This window comes from Conger conger, chromosome 12 (genome assembly GCF_963514075.1).
Source record: "Conger conger chromosome 12, fConCon1.1, whole genome shotgun sequence".
Taxonomy (NCBI): Eukaryota; Metazoa; Chordata; class Actinopteri; order Anguilliformes; family Congridae; genus Conger; species Conger conger.
Window position 1 is genome coordinate 21,921,571 of NC_083771.1, and position 22,545 is coordinate 21,944,115.

Genomic DNA, 22,545 nt, shown 5'->3' on the forward strand with positions numbered 1-22,545 from the left:
GACTGGATGGGAAAGGCCCGGAATGCCACTTGTGACAATTTGTACATTCCAGAGCCTGTTAATGTCCTTCAGTTAATCGCCCAATTCATCCAACTTCCACGTCCCCCACAGTCTCTGCTCTCGTTCTATTATACTAAATAACAGACATTCCTGATGCACGACAGGCTCTTTAATAATTAGGACCAACCTCTAAACTGACATTTTTTTGGCAAACTGATCAAGTTGCACAAGAGGCTTCAGGTTGATTTGAGAAGGAATTTCCTGAAGGTGACCCAGAATTAAGACCACCCATCTCATCCCATCCCAGCATAGCCACTTAATTCCCTAACCTATATTCCCATCAAATTTGCACCAATCGATTTTGGAACTGTATCAAAGAGAAAAGGACATATAACCACAGCCCGAAATTGTGTTTTTCAACAGTTTAAAATATCCCCCCATCATGCACATCCAGCCCCACCACATGCCAGCCCATTGAAGGAAATATTTGGTGTGCAAATCTTAGGGCCTTGTTTTCACGGCAGTGGGCATGCGCACACTTCATATTCCCAAGGCCAGGACAAGACAGGAAATTATTAACCACCTCACCTGGCCTGCCAGGCACACAGCCAAAGAAAGCCAGGCCTACTCTTACAGGCCCTCAGGAAGGGGCTCGGGAAGCAGATCCAAGTTGACAAAACAGCACCCCAAATCACCTCCCCACGGCTCCATTTCCGATTAGTATCCAAATAACTTGAGTTCCCCCCCAATAAATTCATATGTAAAACAGGCTTGCATTGCCTATAGTTTTTTTTTTCCCTCAGGCTTTTATTCAGTTAAGCGAAGTAAAACTTCGACAATATACTGTGTACTCTTGTGTTAGTTATTTTGAACATGGCATTGCAATGATACAAAACACAAAAAGGGTTAATCATTTGCAGGTCACTGTTCCAATTGAGAAATCGAAAGGAAATTATTTTAAGCAGTGAGGGGAGTTGAATAAGCATTTCTGAAGTGCGTACAAGAGGGAAATCGGCTCATTAACTGATTAAACGATGGCCTTTTGGATTTCAGGGATAAATGCACGCGGGCTAAAGCGCGCCTAATTGTACACTGTCCAGCAGGCCATCGGCGCCGTTCCCAGCCAACAGCTCAAGTACTCATCTCATGGACAACAGTGAATCAGTTTAAACAAACAGGCGGCAGGCTACAATGACTTCAACCGGATTTGCCCCCAGGGTGTGTAGAAGCAGCGCATACAAGTACTATTCTGGAAAGGCTTCAGACCTGTAAACGGCACTGTGTTATTCTCCTTTGTAGTAAAGGCCTTGGATCTTACCGTACCACTACTTTAAGAATTACAGCATAAGCTATACCCTTTTCAAATATTAACAGCAAGATACACGTATTAAATGCGCAACTGGAAGTATTAAAGCATAATTTAAAATAATTATCGACAACCTGGAGTAAAGAGAACTACTGATTTTCAGACCACTCTAAGCATGCAATGTAACACGGTAAACTGGAGACACAAAACCTTGAGTACAGTATTATGCTCCAAAACCATGTCTTACAATCTAATACATAGCTCTACATTCGAACATCCTTAATACGGACTCAAAAAGAGAACGTTTTAAATATAAATTGACAAGCATTAATCAGAGGGGAGGACTGCAGATGATTTAATGTTTTCCTCGTTAGAGAAATAAGAGAGATTATTTAAAGCATAAATAAAAAAAGGTCTCGCTGTTGGTTTTCAGACTTCAGTGTACGGTCAAAAATAGTTTACATTTCCGCAACCTCGCGGCGCAAAACGACTTCAGAAGGCGTATTTGTGAAATGTAATTTTTAGAGAGCACTTAATTTTGAGTTTCACGCTGGGCAGTCATCGTTTCTGCTGGGAAACATCCAGTTCGGCCAACACCCACCCTCCATTTTGAAGAAATCGTTGACTCAGACCCAAATAAGGCTTCATTACTGCACAATAATTCACCATCCCACACACCGCAGGACATTTGAGACTTCATCGCTTCATATGTTATCTGAAACTCAGTCTATCCTTTTTTAAATAATGCATAGAAAGTTGGGGGTTCCCTTGTGCTTAATGTGTCAAAATGAAACTTTAAACCCGAATGTTCTTAACTCAAAATTAATTGTAATTTTGAATGTCTATATCCGCGTGTACAATAAAAGTGTAGACTGCATTTTCCCGGTTACAATATGAGGCCGCTAAAACGTTCATCTAATCATGCATTTTTTAAATACCCAATGAACTTGTCGAGTCCATAAGTGCAGTTGAACACAAACCGTATCGACATTTTAGTAATAGCTGAATTAACTGGATAGCTTGCTTCCATGTAGTCTTTCGCATGTCCTCGATTGTAACCTGCTGTAACGAAATATTGTAACAGGTTACTTGCGCATCACGGATAACCTGGAAATAATGTAACATTCATAAGAGTTTATTTCACGGGATGGACGGACAATGACGCGACCGTTTACGCACATTCTAATGCTGAAAGGTAACGGGTATTTACACGCAGGTAGCGTGAACCGAAGAACATGCAGCACGATGCAGCACGGTAATAGACTCGAAATTATCCATGCACATTTCCTAACGCAAGATATATTCGCATGACAAAGTCTGACTCAACAATGTTACAAGTGATCTTACTCTTTCTCTGGCCTGTCTCTCTGCATCCACCTCCCGTTGGAGACTTTCGGCCCGGTCCTCCGCATCGTCAGCCTGCTGTTGCAAGGTCTGTATTTTTCTTTTTACTGCTTCGATCGACGTTGCTCCAGCCATGGCAAGTGTGTCCCAAGTATTCTCCGAATGCCAAAGTCTCTGTGCGTCGAGGCAATTTCGCTTTCGTCTTTTCAAATGAACTAGACAACGTCTGTCTACACCTTAACTATTGTAAAGCGAAGACAAACGACTCAACACTTCCAGGGGTCGACCTAAGCGTAAGCCAATCCTTAAAAAGTGGCTATTTTGTGACGCCTGTATCGGGAAAGATGCGTCAGGGTTTGTGAAAATCCTGCCTTTTAAGGTGAGCTGTTAATTCGCATTGTCCTCTAGCGCAGAACAACCGCGTTCGGGATTCTCTCGGAATGAGGGGGGGGGTCGAGTTGAACTCCGCCGCACTCCCCACCTCTCCGCCTCCGTTTTTTTTCCTTTTCCTCGGATGATGTCACAGGTCAGAGGCCGGCTGAATGTTAAAGAACTACTAACACCTTAGAAAAAAACCCCGAGGACAGCTTATTGTTATATGACAGGGGTGCAGAACTCCAGAGGGTACAGATCTGCATGCTGCGTTTTGTCCATACCAATTGCCTTAGTTTTAGCTTTCTGACAGCTCTACACTGAACTACACTGGCTTATTCCTTTACTTGAGCACAGTAGACATCTTCACGATACACATGCAGTTTGCGGCAGCTGGTGTTTGTACAAATGGCAGATAAAGATATGGTTGAGCTAATAAAATAATTTAGAGAAGTTGGGACAAAATCCTGAAACGGATCGGCCCTAGTGCACACCCCTGTTACATGACAAATGGTCCATAACTCATTGATACGCTTATATTCTTCGCCCTTGGGATTACATACTAGAAACTATATTTCTATATTTTTGATGAGAAACAGGCGTATTTACAAAACAACTTTTTAGTGTAATTCAGATTAATGTTCTTGAAGTTTTCTCTTGCTTTCCTTGGCAGAGTGTCATACTGTCTGCATACATGCGCATATGCGCATTAAGGTAATTTATTTTGATCAGATGGCAGTTCTGTAAAATAGCACGTAAGTAATACTGAGGCAATGCTGAAACCAACCTCCAGGAGTAAATTTAAGCAAACCAAACAATGCTCTGTTAGAGCCTGTACTAAGATTGGAATTGTGACAGTGCAATACTAGATTTGACTCCCAAATTAACTGTGCAAATTTACTGTACAGGACAAAACAAAAAACATGGGGTTGGCAATGTTCCATCCTGGAGAGACATTAACTTCTGAGTCACCACAGTCTTTACCTTATTTTATTGTATATCTATAAAAAGTGGTGGCATATTGGACAAATTCCCACAAAAATTGATCTCTACACCTGTCCACCTAATCACCCACCTGTAAATGACTGACAACACAAAGCCTGATTATTCCCTACCCTACAGCTTTGGGTTCACCAAGTCACCACAGCAAACCACAATACTCAAAAGACCTTTCCTCCAATCGTCTCCTTGCCCAAAGTATGGGGGAGGAAAGGAGGATGCCCGAGTATTGGGATGCACCCTCTCAGTTGACCTACAAAGTCAAATAAATAAATAAGTTACATAATGAAAAAACAGTGAAGGTAATCATGCATTATGTACATTACTACATGTAAAGACTCGTGAAGGAATGAAGAGTACCCTCATATCCTTGCATGAATTTACCAGTGATGGCTTGCATGCAAATACAGTACAGCAAGCCGACTAGCGCAGGGGTGGAGAATTACATTCCTGTCGGGCTAGTGTACATGCAGGATTTGGTTTCCACCATTGACCTGAGCACAGTCTCAACTAGCTGATTAGCTGCATGCACCAACGGGAGTTGACTTGAAGATAAGACTGTGGTAAAACATTTCACACAGGGACACAACTGTAGTCTTCAGCTGGCGTCACCGTTCACTAGCCTATTAATACATTCATGTAAAATGTACAAATCACACAAATTGATTGGGAATGTTTAAGAGCAGAAGTGTGAGTGCAATCCAGAAACAGACACGGCCCCTGACCCCTCCCTTTGCCCACCCTTCAGCTAGCACATTATCAGTGACACAGCTGCAGCAAGGTCAGGCTGCTCTCTCTCGTAGATTATACCCCAGGGTTACATGACGTCCTGCCTGGTCAGCGATCAAAATTCGCCAATCCCCCTAACCACCCCCCTCCTATTCACAAGAGAGTCTCAAAATGAAAATCTTACTCAAATTGGCAGCCCTGTTTTTCCCCACCAAGAGGAAAATACTGCGCAGAACCCCTCATCTGTGCACTTGTGTTTGTGTTGTACATCACTTGGGATAAGAGCTTCTGCTAAATGGCAGGAAAATTACCTGCATAGATCTCAAAAATATAGTTATTATGTGAGTCAGACTGAGTTACTCTGCTGTGACAGCTTTGAGGTGATGATGATGGCTTATTTGTATTCCTGTCATTGTTTTTGCAGCAGTGGCAAACATTACATTATTGGCATTTGGCAGATGTGCTTATCCATAGCGACGTACAGTTGATTAGACTAAGCAGGAGACAATCCTCCCCTGGAGCAATGCAGGGTTAAGGGCCTTGCTCAAGGGCCCAACGGCTGTGCAGATCTTATTGTGGCTACACCGGGATTAGAACCACCGACCTTGTGTGTCCCAGTCATTTGCCTTAACCTACGCTACAGTGCTTCTCTTTAATGCATTTACTTGCTTCACTGCCAGCATCAAAAAAATAAGTCAATCTCAGTAATTATTTTAGTAGTATATATCGATGTAAAATCTTATTTCTATAAGTTTTTTGTCAAATAAGAAAAATATTGCCAATGAGGTGAGGAAGTTTGACTCATTTCTAGATTTGCCAACAGACTTGACATTTAACTTAAAACAAGCTACAGTTTTTTTTACTTTTGAGAAAAAAAAAGATTTGAGGTCTCATTACAAAATAAAAGTGTTTAAGACTTTTTTGCAGTGTTGTTTTTTGAAGCTTCCTTCGACACATGTTCATGTTTAAATGTAACCCGATTCCCCTTTGTCTGTCAGGTTCAGTTGATAGCATGGTGACAATGAGGTCAATTAGGGACCATTGGCTTGTGCCTTAGGGAGCACTGAACTGGGATCAGTGCTCTGGGTTTCCCTGGTCCATGTCCTGCCACAATAAGAGCTATGGTCTAAAAGGCAAAGTTGTGACTTTACAGCACATCAGGTTTTTATTCCAGGAGAGACAAATTACAACAAATTACAACAGAATTAAAACGAAGAAGCACTCTAGACATATAAAAACAAGAGGCACATTCCTTGGGGAATAATGAAAGGTATTGTGCTGTTTTGTCTCTTGTACAAAATGTTCTACTGTATGTTTTGTAATTTGACATTAATTTGAATAAAGTTTATTCATAAAAAAAGAACAGCCTATCCTTTCCGAATCCAATTTCGATTAGTCACACCCTACACGTCTCGGCCACTGCTGCTGTCTGTTCTGACCCTACACGGGTGGAATGACCTTCCTGTGCATGACAGAGTCTTTGACCACTTTCAAGCACAGACTGAACTCACCTCATCAGGCTTTCCCTTTCATTTGCACTTCATTGTACATCGCTGTGGATAAGAGCGTCTGCTAAATGACTGTAATGTGATGTAATGAAATGTAATGTCCAGCTCATATACTAAACCCTGGGCCTGGGGCAAAGTGTCACAGTTGACCCCCTTCCCTGCCTGGTCCCATCAGATGCCTGAGACTTGCAGAGAGAGCTTATAGGGATTATACTGCCCCCTGTTGGTGAGACCCTATCCACCTCATTCTGACCCTCTTTACCCAGTTAATGCCTTTAACTAGACTTTCACTTTTACATTTGGGCATTTACCCTGTTTTACCCAGAACCTACATGCTTTAAAAAATATATATACAATCAATTTATGGAGCTGAATATTTACTGAAGTGCTTCAGTTTAATGCACAGGTGTCGAACTGTAGTCCTGGAGGGCCACAGTGTGTGCTGGTCTTAGCGTTTTCGGTGTTATCAGTGGTTCATGTAACCCTCTGAAGAGTACACTTAAGTCAGTGTTCTCCAACCTCATTGCTTTCAATTACCGGTAGTGATCGTTACATCAGCATTAGAATGTTCAGTTAAGAACATTCTCGTCACATATTTGTGGTCTCACACCTTGAAAACCCCCAGAGACAGTGGACTGAAACCCTCCCTTCTTCAGGTGATCCTTTGGCCTGTTGTACTGTATATTATCCCATACTGACTGTGGTGTGAGGTACAGTGGAGCAACACATAAAGCCAGAACACCAGGGGCTTGACTACAGGAGACCTGGGGGATTAAAGTCCAGATGCAGCTTTGATATTCAGGTGAAAATGCCCTGGCACCCTGACCAACTGCCTCTGTGACAGTTGCCCAGTCTTACTGTTCGCTCAGGAAAAGCCCTGAACACTTGGTTTAAACATTGCAAAAGGTTGGCTGTGAATTGCCTGTGAGCTACAAGTTATGGAAACATGACTTCAGGAAAAAAAACTATTTGGAAGGCAGGCTTAATAAGAACAAACTAACACCTTTTTACACCTGAAGAAATATTGGTTTGCATGCAATGTATAGGTTTTATTTGACTTTAATGCATGTGGTATTGTTATTGTATGAATTAGAAGCCATTGAGGAAATAAGTGACTTGTGGCTATTAGATTTGTGTAATCAGGGACTTGGTAAATATTTGTGGTATTATACCATAGGCCTCTTCAAGTAAATAACAGGGGGTTGAGAAAGTAAGCTTGTGAAAGCTGATGGGTTTAACATAGCTATTTATGAAGAGTTTTATGGTTTAGATGATATGGAAGGTATTCACATATTATACCTGTCAGTAGTTTATTTTTGGTTTTTTTCTCTCTTTTCTTTACAAAACATGACTTTTATGACTTGTTCAAATGCTTTTTTAAGCTACAATCAGAAACTCTGTCCCACAAGTAATGTACAGTGCATCCGGAAAGTATTCACAGCGCTTCACTTTTCCCACATTTTGTTATGTTACAGCCTTATTCCAAAATGGAATAAATGCTTTTTTTTCCTCAAAATTCTACACACAACACCCCATAATGACAACATGAAAGAAGGTTTTTTGAAATTTTAGCAAATTTATTAAAAATAAAAAACTGAGAAATCACATGTACTTAAGTATTCACAGCCTTTGCTCAATACTTTGTTGATGCACCTTTGGCAGCAATTACAACCTCAAGTCTTTTTGAATATGATGCCATAAGCTTGGCACACCTATCTTTGGGCAGTTTCGCCCACTCCTCTTTGCAGCACCTCTCAAGCTCCATCAGGTTGGATGGAGAGCGTCGGTGCACAGCCATTTTCAGATCTCCAGAGATGTTCAATCGGATTCAAGTCTGGGCTCTGGCTGGGCCACTCAAGGACATTCACAGAGTTGTCCTGAAGCCACTCCTTTGATATCTTGGCTGTGTGCTTAGGGTCATTGTCCTGCTGAAAGATGAACCGTCGCCTCAGTCTGAGGTCAAGAGCGCTCTGGAGCAGGTTTTCATCCAGGATGTCTCTGTACATTGCTGCATTCATCTTTCCCTCAATCCTGACTAGTCTCCCAGTTCCTGCCGCTGAAAAACATCCCCACAGCATGATGCTGCCACCACCATGCTTCACTGTAGGGATGGTATTGGCCAGGTGATGAGCGGTGCCTGGTTTCCTCCAAACATGACACCTGGCATTCACGCCAAAGAGTTCAATCTTTGTCTCATCAGACCAGAGAATTTTGTTTCTCATGGTCTGAGAGTCCTTCAGGTGCCTTTTGGCAAACTCCAGGCGGGCTGCCATGTGCCTTTTACTAAGGAGTGGCTTCCGTCTGGCCACTCTACCATACAGGCCTGATTGGTGGATTGCTGCAGAGATGGTTGTCCTTCTGGAAGGTTCTCCTCTCTCCACAGAGGAACGCTGGAGCTCTGACAGAGTGACCATCAGGTTCTTGGTCACCTCCCTGACTAAGGCCCTTCTCCCCCGATTGCTCAGTTTAGACGGGACGGCCAGCTCTAGGAAGAGTCCTGGTGTTTCTGAACTTCTGCCATTTACGGATGATGGAGGCCACTGTGTTCATTGGGACCTTCAAAGCAGCAGAAATTTTTCTGTACCCTTCCCCAGATTTGTGCCTTGAGACAATCCTGTCTCGGCAGTCTACAGACAATTCCTTTGACTTCATGCTTGGTTTGTGCTCCGACATGCACTGTCAACTGTGGGACCTTATATAGACAGGTGTGTACCTTTCCAAATCATGTCCAATCAACTGAATTTACCACAGGTGGACTCCAATTAAGCTGTAGAAACATCTCAAGGTAGATCAGTGGAAACAGGATGCACCTGAGCTCAATTTTGAGCTTCATGGCAAAGGCTGTGAATACTTATGTACATGTGATTTCTTAGTTTTTTATTTGTAATAAATTTGCTAAAATTAAAAAAAAAAACTTCTTTCATGTTGTCATTATGGGGTGTTGTGTGTAGAATTTTGAGGAAAAAAATGAATTTATTCCATTTTGGAATAAGGCTGTAACATAACAAAATGTGGGAAAAGTGAAGCGCTGTGAATACTTTCCGGATGCACTGTATGAATCTAGGCCAAACCTCAGAAAATTATATTATAGCTGGCTTGGCCTAGCTCTGGGTAATGATTTACCAGTAGAGGTAGATAGAGAGAGATAGAATGACAGATAAAGTGACAGAAAGAGAGAGAGAGAGAGTGTGTGTGTGTGTGTGTGTGTGTGTGTGTGTGTGTGTGTGTGCGCGCGTGAGAGAGAGAGAGACAGCAAGAGATTGATCCTCTTTTATAAAGAAAGTGATGGATTTTCACACAGTCACGTCTATAGGGAGTCGCTCCTTGTAAAGCACTGAGCCAGAGCTGGAAACCATGACTTCACTACACTATAAACAAATGGCTGCATTCTTGTGATTCTTTTCCTTTTTTAGTCACATAATTGTAAAAACCCAACGGGGGGGCGGGGGGCGGGGCAGGGGGCTATTCCAAACCACTCCCTACTGTGCCCCCCCCCCAGAGACTTATAAAAAAGATAAGATACAGAGTTGGGATACTCAGAGTATGTGCTTGTTAACCCCATCAAACTGCCAGTTTATTAAAGGATTCTGACGTTTCCAATCTTAAAAGTCTACTCCATGCAGAACCTTATGCAGGCACAACGTATACAAGCAAATTAACACTTGATATAATGGTCACTGGGCAGTTTGAAGACCGTCTGAATTTCAGCATCTCTGTGACAGCAGTGATTACCGCAAAGTGATACAGCCATCTAACATTCTGCCACGTCTAAAAACGGAGCCGCCATCGCGTGGTGAGACGGGTATTGGATTGCCCTGAGGAGTTCCCCGGGCGTTAACATATCTGCAGTCAGGAGTGCGGGTGCACCAAGATGCCAGTCCTAAATTCTTACTTGTGTGAGATACAATCCCTTCATATGCAGTGTGTGTATGAACTTACGCTGTGGAAAAAAGGCCCCTGTGGAGGTGTGTCACGGTGTTATTCAGTGTGTGCAGTTACGCTAAGCCTGGGAGAGCTGAGAGATTTATCACAGAGGACAAACCGATGGTCGAACCTGAGATAGATAGATAGATAGATAGATGGATAGATACTTTATTCATCCAGAGGGAAATTTTAGATGGACACCACTGACGTCATTTTATTAGGTGCTGAACGGGCAGGAAGAGATGGAATCGGGGATGGATGGAGCAGTGGCAGGAAAAGGAGGGAGATTTAAAAAAGGGCTGAGCTGTGGGAGTGAGCAGACAGATGGTATTAGCTGGGATCCTCTGTCCTGCAAGGTTAGGCTGTGGCGTGGGATAAACGCCCTTTCATTCTCAGATCTGACAGAGGGGAGGACTACTAAAGCCAAGCATTTTTGAAGGTTTATTTGAGGGCAAACATTAAAATAACAACCCTACTGGCAGCAACACTCTGCTTTCTGATAGGGTGGGATTATGAGGGGAGAGTCAGGATGGCCTTATGACTGATTAATGGGGTAATTAGTGGCCAATGTGGGGACAGGCCCATGATAGAACCTCAGAATGTAACAATGTTACAGGGCTGATAATGTTCTTTACCATGCGAACAATTGCATATCATTGCTGTCACACAAAAATACTTTGAAGATTGAGATGCTGGATAATTTTGAAAATCAACTAAGCAAACAATCATATGATGGAAGAATCTTGTTCTGAATATTACTGAAAACAGATGCCTTTTTATAATTATATGTTAGCTGCAAGAACTTTACTGGTGTCTTTAGTAACACCAGTGAAAGTATTTCAAACATGTTTGTGATGAATTTTGCCTTATAAGTGTGGCTATGAGGGCTACAGTTAGCACACATTCCCACACCATTCCATGTGCCAGTGTGGATGGGTGCTTACTACAACAAGGTTTGTAAATTTGGAAAATGGCATTATGATTAAGACCCTTTACAAATCACACAGTAAATGTAAAAAAAAGTTTGCAAATTTTCCAAATAATATTAAGATTTGCTTCTTGTACACTTCCACACAAGAAGGCAGGTATAGCCCTACATTTATAAAACTCTCAAGCAGGTGTGGTGACCTGACCTTCTCTTAGTGCAGTAGATTAGTGTTTAAAACACAGGCAGTTATATTATTTCCATTCACAAAGCCGAGCACTGAACTCTGTTGGGTCAAAAGTGCAGAGCAGCTTAGAGTGTCCTTGTGAGGCGTTGCCTAACATGGAACTGTTTTCAAAACAATAAAAGTGTGTTCATTTCCACATATTCATTGAAAACTCCATGGAAACATTCCTAGTTTCAAACTTTCAGCTTATGCACCACTATTCTCTAAAGACACCATGCATATACAATATATTCATTCCTCATGGATAGACAGAGGATAAACACAATTACAGTGAGGTCCATAAGTATTTGGACAGCCACACAAGTTTAATTCTTACACGGTGCGCTCCATATGGATGTATACACCCTCTAATTAAAGTTGACAGTAGAGGTCCATGTGGAGTGAATCATAGGAATTACACACCTTTAGAATGTCACTGTCCAAATAATTATGAACTTCACTGCACCTGAAAGGAAGAGTTGTCAGGAATAGTACTATAAATAACTTAATAAAGTGATTCTTAAACATGGCACTCAACGCACTTCCCAGATGAAATGAAGGGGTGAAAAATTCATTAGTAGGAACAGCACTGAAGATGTGTACCTATAGGGTCTGTGCACCACCACAGGCTGCTACAGCATAGAAGGTGCGCTGGTGTGTGCCAGGACATGGCGGGCAATTTTTCCACCATTAAAACAGCAGCTAAAAGTGCTCCAGAGATTATTTGGGAATTAATCCTAGTGAAGGTCACCTGTGCGATATTTAAAGAGCAAACTGTCAACGAGTCGACAAGATCATTCATCTCCGCGATGGGCACAAATGATCTTGCGGCTGGTCCAGCTTGACACACACACACAAGCACACACACACACACACACACACACACACACCTGCATATGCACTTACAAGAGCAAGGCTCACTCCGCCTCCTTGAAATTCATTAAAATACACAGCATTCACAGGAGGGCGTTGACACGGTTTATGGTGTGTTTACAGAATCCGATACTTGTACAGTCTGCCACTTTCTCCACCCCAGCTGTCGACACCAAGGTCACCCGCCCAGCCCAGTTTCTACTGGGACTCAGAGATAACTACGGAGAGGAGGGGCTGTCACTGTTTGAGTGGCAGGTACAGGTTGTCGACCCTTATGTAGTGCTGACTCAGCCCACCAGGGGGCAATGGAGAACGCTGCGATATGACAGCCTGATAATTTATAAACCTACATTTACGACTGAGAACATTTGCACAGAGTATGAGTTTACAAATCTGCTCTAATGACAGCAATGGCTAAATGGGCCAAATTTACAGCCAAAGCAGTTGTAAAACTGCAAATGCCATCCATTTAAAAATTATTCAACACTTTAACATTCTTTTGTTTTATGTTATTCGATCCTACTGCTGATACTTTGCATCTACTGCTAATGATCATTGATAACATAATCATAACCTGGCGCACATCAGTAAATCAGTATGAGATACTGTAAATAGTATTACTAAGTTATCATCTGTGTATATACTTGATTATAACTAGGGTGTTGATGTTTTTGCTTCTGCCAACATAAAAAACATATATTTTAGTAGTTTTTCCCACATAATATGATTTTTGTTTGCATTTCTGTGATATATGTACCAACACCGCCATCTTGTGGTTTTCATAGAAAACAATATAAATTGACACTGATCCAAGATCCAATCACAAGTCTTACGACAGTGATTTGGTGTCCACAGTGATGAGTTCACAGAATTAATTTGAATTAGCTATAAAACAGAGTTTTTGTTTATCCAGCTAAATTAATAAGATTAGGTTAGGGTTAGGGTCATAGCAGTTCCTAGATGTGAGCTCACTGAATGTAGGGAATGCAAATGTGACCATACAAATACCTACGTGTTAGAAAAATGTAGAAATGGTTTAAACATGATGGTAATCAGCAGGTGTGTCAGGGTTTAAGTACAGTGCAGTCTGCCCAGGTCTGCGAGTGGTCAATGTGTGGAATAGCTTGCCAGTACATGTAGTGGAGGCAGAAACACTGGGGGTTTTCAAGACCGGGCTGTTCGATTCTATTTAGCTTTTAGGCAAACTAGGCAATAGGTACACTTAGGGGAAGGAAAAGGCAAGCAATGCTGGGCTGAATGGCCTGTTCTTGCCATTAGCTTATGTTATGTCAGTGTTGTGTCAGTGTTACGTCAGTGTTATGTCAGTGTTGTGTCAGTGTTGGACTTCTCTTGTGCGATCACTCACGTCTGTGGCCTTCTTCTCCGCCTGCTCCAGCTTCTCCTGTGCGTCCTTCAGGGACTCGGAGTACTTGTCCAGCTCATCCTCCACCCCCTTCAGCTTCTTCTGCAGGGCCTGCAGCTCCTCCTCCAGCTGGGAGGCAAGGGGAGACGCACCGCCGTCAGCACTCTGTAGCTCCTACTGCCCATAGCTGGTACTGACACACATCACTGACCACATCTCTCACTGACTAAATCTCTCACTGACCATGTCTATCGCTGACCACATCTTTCACTGACCATATCTATCGCTGCACACATCTCTCACTGACCATGTCTATCACTGACCACATCTCTCAGTGATCACGTCTATCACTGACCACATCTATCAATGGTAGAAATGTTGCTTTTCTTCAAATAAGCACGTAGGCTCTGTTGTGTCATTGTTTTTGGTTTTTGGTCTCTTAATCAATGCTGAAGTTATGGATCTGTTGCAGCCTTGGTTACTGATGCAACAGATGCTTTTATCTCACCACATTACAATTACTTGCAATTGCAAAACCTTCCTGTGATGGATGTTAAACTTTTCTGTGATGTATGATTGTGAATTTAAACATGATATTATCTGAGAATTGCACAGTGATAAAGTAATTAAAAAGTCTGTAATAGAAAAAGATTAATGCTGATTTATATTTTCTACTTAATATCGCGTAAAATTGTGTATGGACTACTGTTGGCATGTTATACCAATAGTGAAAATGGCAATTCATTATTTTGACATGGGCACCATTATTACAGTCATGGCTAACATTAATATGACAATGTATTCAAAAAGTTTCAGTGTGTTGTTGTAGAGCATATACTCACAAAATCATTACACTGTTACTTTGTTTATTGATTGTTTCCTACAAGAATGGTCTAAACTAGACACCAAAACCTGAAAATCAGTTATCAACGTTTATGGGGGTCATGGTATATTGTATTGGTTTATGAGACCAAAACCTTTGCGTAGAGGGCAATTATTTGCCACTTTTGCTTTAAGTATGTGTCAAACGTTTTGACTAAAATATTGATGGTATTAATAGTATTTTAGGATCCATTGTATACTCAGTGAACACTTTATTAGGTAGACCTGTACACCAGCTTGTCAATGCAAATATTTAATAAGCCAATCATGTGGCAGCAACTGCATAAAAGCATGCAGACATGGTCAAGAGATTCAGCTGTTTTTCAGACCAAATGTCAGAATTGTGACCGTGGAATGATTGTTGTGCAAGACAGGGTGGTTTGAGTATCTCAGAAACTTCTGATCTCCTGGGATTTTCAAGCACTATAGTCTAGAGTTTGCAGAGAATGGTGCGAAGAACAAAAAATCCAGTGAACAGCAGTTCTGCAGACAGAAACACCTTGTTAATGTGAGAGGTCAGAGGAGAATGGCCAGACTAGTCAAAGCTGACAGGAAGGTAACAGTAACGCAAATAGCCTACAGCAGCTGAAGACCAATAAGTTAAAAAAAATTTTTTTTTTAAGTCTAATAAATACCTAATACCTAAGTGTTCTCCTGAACGGCTCTGAGTAGGTTGTCTTATCCCGGCGACCACGTGTCCTGGCTGTTAAAATCAGACAGTAAATCTGTTCAGCGCTCAGCTGAGTGCCAGGGCAGATCCAGGGATGGCAGGAGGATGGAATCATAAAGGCACAGCTCATGTAGTCACTGTGGATCAGACCAGGCAGGATGGCCGCAGCTGGTCACATTCCCTCTCCCGTTTAACCCCCCCCCCCGTCGACAGCCACGCATTACCCAGAATCCTGGCGGCCACAACACAATGAACAGCGCCGTCTCATTAAAGCAAAACAAAAAAAACCACCCCCCTCCCATACATTTATTGTCTTCTTTGGATGAAGGCGTCTCCCTTGCTTTATTTAGCTGTGGGGAATATCGGGGGAGAGGTTCTGAGGTACGCAGCGGCCCCGTCTATGGAGATAAACTGGGCCAGTACGGCATTGTTGACTGAAGGCAGTGGGGATGTGCTTTCATGGGGCGCTGTTCCTTTTTGGAATCTCCTGGCACCCGCTCCGCTGAAGGGACCCCGAAAATCCCCACCCCCACCCCAACAGTGGTCCTACAGTTTTATTTGTCACCGGTCAGATTCCAATCGAAGATATGACCTCACCTGTGAATGGATATGATGAGTCACCATGGAAACAAAGGTTAAAAAAATGTGACAGTCAATGCCATTTGACGTTAGCTGTCAAGAGGGGAGGGGAGGGGGCGGCACGGTGGCATGTGCCCATGACAAATGCTATTCTTATGTTACCACTGTCAAATTCTACCGGTGCCTTTGGATCCAGCTATGCCAGGCATCGCAGCTCCCCGAACACAAATAGACTGGAGCCATGTTGATCCACTGCCGCTGTCTCATGTGGGCAGGAGACAAGGCCTCGGGCATAGCCCAGTTTGGCAGAGCCTTGACCCCCCCCCCACAAGGGTGGAATGAGTATTCAAGGAAGGCATCTCCTCAAAAAAAGAGGCCCGGACAGGACAGGCCACTGTCATGCTGAACGACAGAAGAAAAGATCCACTTCTCTTTCAGAAAGGAAGACTTCCTTAATTGGTCATTCTGTGTATGGCTGGCCAGTGGGGTCATACCGCATGAACTCGGTAACATCTTACAAAAAGGAAAAGAAACTGAGCAAGGAGACAGGAATCCTGGTAGCCTGAAGATGTTATCAGCATGCAGGTGGTTCCAGGGAGACGTCTGGGATGGATTCAGAAAGGTCTTGACCCCAGACATTCCTTCTCTATTGTGCCTGGAAATGGGAGTTCGTTTGTGAGAGTTCCTGAGGTATGATTGGACTTAACAAATCAATGGGAATTTTTGTTGTAAGTCAATGACCAAATTAACTCCAATAACCTCCGATTGAAGTTCCGCCTCCATGATTGTGATGATTTGTCAGAAGAAGAATCCCTGAATATTAATTTATGATATATACATACAAAGCACATTTTCAGATATAATTTATTTTATATCACAGAGTCAAACTGGGCTCATAACACTGGAAGTTTGTAGGGCTAAACAGGGCGAAGACAGCCCTGAGATTCAGAAAAGCGTATCCCGCCAGTTCCAATATCAGGATACAGGATACCTAGTCTCTGCAGGCAGTGGCAGAAATTAGGACTAGGCCAAATGATGTCAAGGTCCAGTGGGCCGAGGCCAAAGTCCACACTTAACGAGATGGAGGAAGTAGGTTAAAATGAAAAAGCAGCTGTTGGAAAGCTGTGCAGTCCGATTGGACCCAGTGCTGTGACCTGTGTGTTCCAGGGTTGGCCAGAGGTGGGCTTTCTCCTTGGAAAGTGCCCCGACTTGCTCTAAACCTAGCAATAACCAGCTCAATGTACATTACTGTAATGTAATGTCAACGATGGCCAAGCCACCAGACCTGGGTTAAATAATTAACATCTGTGGCAAAGCTACTGGGAGGATTTTGGGCACAACTGCAGCTCGAAGCATCAAGATGGCATCTTTCGACAGATTACCCTGTAAAAGTAACTTCCCACAGCAATCCATCAACGGAATGCCCAATTTATGTTTCTCCAAGAATATTTGTCCAAGTAGGGAAGAGAGGAAAACCAAATTCGATGTGGAGCCAAGATGAGAGCTTTGCATTCTGGGAGAGGGGCCAAAATACAGAGTGACCACAGAAATCTCAAAAGCAATTAGAATCAGAGGACGGGGAGGGAATAAAAATATAGTCTCCAGAGCTTACAGTAAAGAAGAAGCTCTACTAAAACAAGTAATGTAAAGACCAGAAGCTACTCTGCCCCTGGCACAAGCTGTTACATTTCACTCAAAGTGTTGTGAAAACACAAGGCAGAACCACATTGTGACAATGTAATAACCGTCTAGGGTACGAATACCCACAATCCAGAGCAACGGCAGGGATCCATCATCGATGTAAGGCCGTAGAACGTAATGCTGCTGCTGTCCTTATCCAATCACCGCACCGCGTGTGTCTGACCTTGAGAACGCATATAACTCCTATTATCGTCTGACATGTCAATCCTGTATGAGCATATTTGTATCGCCAGTAATTGCAATACAAATTACTGTAACTGATTAATTGCAGAATGTAGTCATTCCCATGCCCAGAAGAGCTGCACTCTACCTGAACAGATCATGACAGAGATTTTTGCCTATAGCACATAATAGGCCTGTATGTGTAATTATCGTTATCTTTTTTTACTTTGAAAGTATCAGAAAGGTATGAACCAGAAACAAGCGTGATAATAGACCCAAGCTTTCTCCTTAATGCACTTCTTCCTCGCGACTGCCGGCTTCCATCAAGAATCGCAACCGTGCGCATTGCGTTCACGGTCCGAGTTTCTCTTGGTTTTGAAGGTGAGAGGGTAGACACGTTCCCGTGTTAAGAACTTGAGAGTGCTGTGTAAGGAAACTTCGAGCGAGCTGGGGACACGAGTTGTATAACTCGGGGTTATCTGTCACATAGAATCAAATGACTGAGGAGTCGACACTCCTCCAAGAGACCACATAAAATACGTCGTCAGTAATAGGATAGGCGCATTAACAAATTCAAATAATACGTGCTTTTTGCTTAAGATATTCCATAAATATATGTAGGCCTTTATAATTGTGGAGTAGGATGAATTGGCCAACACATTAAAACGAAATGTAGCCAAAACCACACTCAATTTGCCTAAGTGTTGTGACAAATACGTGTAACCCCGCGACGTGTTCTTTTAAGGTTGACTGGACATGTTTTTGAAATTCATAAATCAATCCTGGTGAACACAGTCAATTAACGGACACCCTAAACGCTGATCGGAGAAATGTATGAGTATCATGGTATGTATTGAAGAGCAATATCAACTGCATATGAGGTTTAATTCATTTTTTTCTCTAAAGGAAAAGCAGTTGAACATTAAATTCCCGTTAATCAAAATAAATATCAAACAGCAACATTTGCTACATTTTATTTGGCGTAAAAAGTAGTCCATTTCAAATCCAACCACTGGATGAACTTCCTATAGTTAACACTGTGGGCAGTAGGCTACTTGTTCATATTGTATAATTGAATTGAGACACTTGGAAATACAGTGGTCGCCCCTACCTGCTTGCATTTGTCCTCTGCCCCTTTTTTGTCTCCCTCGGCTTGCTCAGCGCGGTCAATAGCATTCTCCTTATCCAGTTTCAGCATCTGCATTTTCTTCTTGATGGCCTCCATGGTTGCTTTTGTGGTGTTCTCCCAATAGCAGGCGTTAAGGATAAGAAAAGCAGTGTTAACTACTGATGCGCGCGGACCCCCGAGAGACGCAGAGAACTGCTGTTGCACCCACCACCGGGTTCGAGTGGAGTGATAAAACAAAGACTGCCTGGATAGGGTAATGAGGTAGGTTGGAATTCTCGCCAAAGGAACCAAAGACTTTTTTGGGAAGTTCGGTCAAGTCACTCTAAACCGAGAGTGACGTCGGGCGCCTGTGATTTGTTCGAAAGAATTGGCTTAGAATTTAGCGCAAGGAGTTTGTCCATCTTTGGAAGGCTCCGATTTCTCTCGATGTTCATATCTCAATGGAATGAAATTTCACCCCTAAATATATCTCTGGAGGGACGATGCGTATACCAGCAAAGGAAAAAGGGATAATTCACTTTCGATTTCTTTTAATCTTTTCATTCCGAAGTAAATAATGTAAATAAAGGGCAAAAAGCGTCAGTGCATTTTAAAATCAAATAAATGTTCCATCTATAACATTAAAATACGACAACATATTGTTCTTGTCGATGCTGGTCATTTGTTGATACTCAACCCATGTATAAGCTTACTCTGTTGAGCGAATACCGGTGTCTCTAAACAGAAGCTACTGCAAATTTGGGTAGTTCGGCTTCTTTGAAACGGTATGCAGAATGAACCACCGTGTATTCATGACGACCTTGACCGTAACTTGATAAGTGTGTCCATACAGTATTCAGACCGGATATTTTCGAATAAATTGCATCAGACTATATGGCTTCGAATGACTTATCCCTCAGCTGTGGTCAGGATATCTGCATGGACCGCGGGGCTGTCGCGGCTGAACTTGAGCAGGGTCTCCACGGTCACTGCCACAAAGTGCAGCCTCCCACCGTCGCTCCACAGCGCTGCTCGGGTTCCAAGGAAAAGGTAGTCTCATTGCATAGGCTCTACATCTATTCCAATGCACGAACACTGTGGAAAATCGATATTTACTGAACCAAAATTAATATCGGTTTAGACTACAGGTTGAAACGGTCCACATAATGGATACGGCACAAATATTTTGTGAATTGTTGTTTACGGAAAGTGCAGAGCCAAGTCCAAGTTGGATAATCGCCACGTGTCTGTGTATAAAATGTGAAATATAGCTCCATTCCATTTAGTCTAAATGCCCAAATGGAATGTTCTGCCCATTTTTGTCATTTTAAAAGCACTCTTATCAACACGAATAAGAAATAACATTGATATTTTCTTAGAGAAAACCAACTTTATTGAACGTTAATGCTTTCAAATAAACACATAAAACTGTCCTTTACAATGCTTTAAAGTTGGCGACCGCATCGCGCAGTTTACGTTTCATAGCCAATAGTATCAAAATAAAAGATAAATGAACAGAACAAAGAGAACACTCAAGAGAAATACCATCTGCAACCAGAGCTGATGCGCTCACACAATGGCGAACAAAATTTTAACAAGAGCTCTGCCGGTTTTATCTTATACTGTGAAAATACATATCTTTGCAAACGAGCGTATGTGACTCTTTGCTTAGTTAAAAAATTGGATTTAAGTGCACTTAAAAACGGGGAAATATTAATTACATACACATGAAATACATATGCAGGCACTTAGGTGCATCGATGGCCATTGTTGGATTGATAAAGTAACACTGAATTGTCAGGTCACCTTACAACGTAACAAGACGAGTTGTGCAGCGAATATATATATTTTTTTATAGAATTTATGTTGCTAATCCGAGATCACACTGAGACGAATATCTTAGACCCACAAATGTAATACGTTTTAAACCCACAGTAGCATATACAATTGGCCATTTAACACTATTTCTGAGGAATTAAAAGCAACTTAATAGCACCTGGTGGGACAAACAAAAAACAAACAGGTCCTGGTAAAAAAAAAAAAAAAAGAAGCCAATCAGCAGTGGGTTTGAGTTTTCACACGAGACAAGATCTTTTAGAAACGTTCGTAAGGAAGAATAAACTGTCAAAGTTCCTGCGTTGATATACATTTTTTCCCCACTTTCAAGGAACTTTGAAAATAAAACACTCATAGACATTTTTATTAATATATAAATTTAATAGAAGATACCATTTGTAACACATTTCATAGCTTTTGTTTATTTATTTTAAAAAATGATATGTATGCTTTCTATGAATTGTTTCGACGCAACAAAAAAAATCAATCATTGCACTTCTGGTCCAAATTGCAACAAAAATGCATTTGAATGTTCTGGGTTAAAGGAGAACACCTCCCTGACTGCCCTACAAACATTCTGGCAAAACAGTTTTCTTCTTTGGAACTCTGAAAGTCTTGAACGAACTCCGCGCGCCAGCTCTGCAGAAAAGCATAGCTCCTCAATGCGGCCGTTTTCTCTTTTCCCGTAAATGTGTAGAAATCTTCGCAGTGTTCTTTCTCAGTTTTGGTCAGTAAGAAGAGTCTTCGAACCATGCCCTCGGTGACTCCACCTTCAGGTGACCGCGATTTCTAATCGAGCAACAGAAAACAGGCAGACGCCCAGCCTCCCCTCCCACCCACCCCAAACGTCTAGACTTTGTGCTCTCTAAAATTAGGCTGTTGTTTCGGCAATACAGCTGAAAAAAGTATCGAAAAGCGAAAAGGTGTGAAATTACTGAGATAGATAATGTTGTAGCCACAGTGAACACATGCAATATAGTAAGGGACAACTATTCTAATTACCAAGTTAATCACATATAGAAATATTAAAGGCGCAAATTACCTTAGAGTTGGCATACATTTTACATTATTTAAACAAAACAGTGGCACTGTCAGCCTAAGCGTTTAAAGAGTGACAAATAAACAGAAAAAAATTAAAATGGACATCCTGATACAGTTTTCACTTTTTAATATACCAATTTCTTTATACGCAGCCAAATATTGCTTTTGTAGCCTAAGCGCAACACCTCAAAATCCATTTGAATTTCGCAACTGCCCATCACTAAAAAGCTCGTGCCCGGGCTCGTGATTTGTCTTTGCTGTGTGAGTCATCGGCCGTTGCTCACTGCTCCTGCCCATCCTCCCTCAGCTCTGTGGGCAGGAACTTGTACTGCTGCTGCCTGATCATGGCCAGCTTCTTACGGGCCTCGTCCAGCTCGCGTTCCTTCCGCAGCATCTCCTCCTGAGCGGCGATGATCTGTGAACGAGACCCCGCCCCGTCGTTAAAACGTGGTTACTCTCCAAAACAATATGGGGGTTAACCTGGGTGTCCTGGTCACAATTCTTAATTCCCACAAAACCCGACTCCAGCCACCTACACCCCCCCCCCCCCCCACCTGCACCCAAAAAAACAACAACAACAAGACAAAACAAATCATGCACATACAAAAGCAAGTCCCCACAACAAAAGAGAACTGAGCTCTTCATCTAACTCACGGTCAGAATTCATACAGGATTTGCTAGAACAAAATGGCTTTGTCAAATATTTTAAGTTTTATTTAAAACATGGGGGTGAAATTGGGGGGTGGGTTGAGTTGATGCGGGGGACTTTTCGGGGTAGGGTAGTGAATACACCAGTGCTACGGGGTATGAGCTCACAGAATGCTAGCAGGGCAGGAAGTGAAATCCATTCTTCTTCCATTCGGGTACACAGTGAAAACAGGGCAGCGTGCCTGCCTGCTGTGGCTGTACTGAGCTCTGAGCGTTTTCACCCGGCTAAAATTCAGACGTTAACGTGGCACCGATCAGCTTCCACTCACCTGGGCAATGCCGCCGACCA

The 22,545-nt window shown here is 42.4% G+C and overlaps 2 protein-coding genes across 12 annotated transcripts in view; both read right to left on the reverse strand.

Annotated features, from left to right (window-relative positions):
* LOC133105446 (tropomyosin beta chain) overlaps positions 1-18,964 on the reverse strand; it is a 40,527-nt gene extending 21,563 nt beyond the window's left edge. For 4 of the 8 annotated variants that reach the window (XM_061215567.1, XM_061215565.1, XM_061215569.1 and 1 more), the window contains exons 1-2: positions 18,675-18,964; positions 13,573-13,698 (exon numbers count right to left, since the gene is read on the reverse strand). In XM_061215567.1, coding sequence (XP_061071551.1) covers positions 13,573-13,698; positions 18,675-18,788 — 240 coding nt within the window. In that variant the 5' untranslated portion in view covers positions 18,789-18,964. Of the gene's footprint in view, positions 1-2,653; positions 3,131-13,572; positions 13,699-18,674 lie in introns of those variants that run through there. The other 4 variants (XM_061215572.1, XM_061215570.1, XM_061215573.1 and 1 more) reach the window with 4 other exon arrangements.
* Positions 18,965-20,867: 1,903 nt separating this feature from the next.
* Positions 20,868-22,545, reverse strand: part of tln1 (talin 1) — a 115,036-nt gene continuing 113,358 nt past the window's right edge. For all 4 annotated transcript variants that reach the window (XM_061263361.1, XM_061263358.1, XM_061263359.1 and 1 more), the window contains 2 exons: positions 22,526-22,545; positions 20,868-21,963 (listed from right to left, as the gene is read on the reverse strand). The exon at positions 22,526-22,545 is cut by the window's right edge and continues 106 nt beyond it. In XM_061263361.1, coding sequence (XP_061119345.1) covers positions 21,829-21,963; positions 22,526-22,545 — 155 coding nt within the window. In that variant the 3' untranslated portion in view covers positions 20,868-21,828. The remainder of the gene's footprint in view (positions 21,964-22,525) is intronic.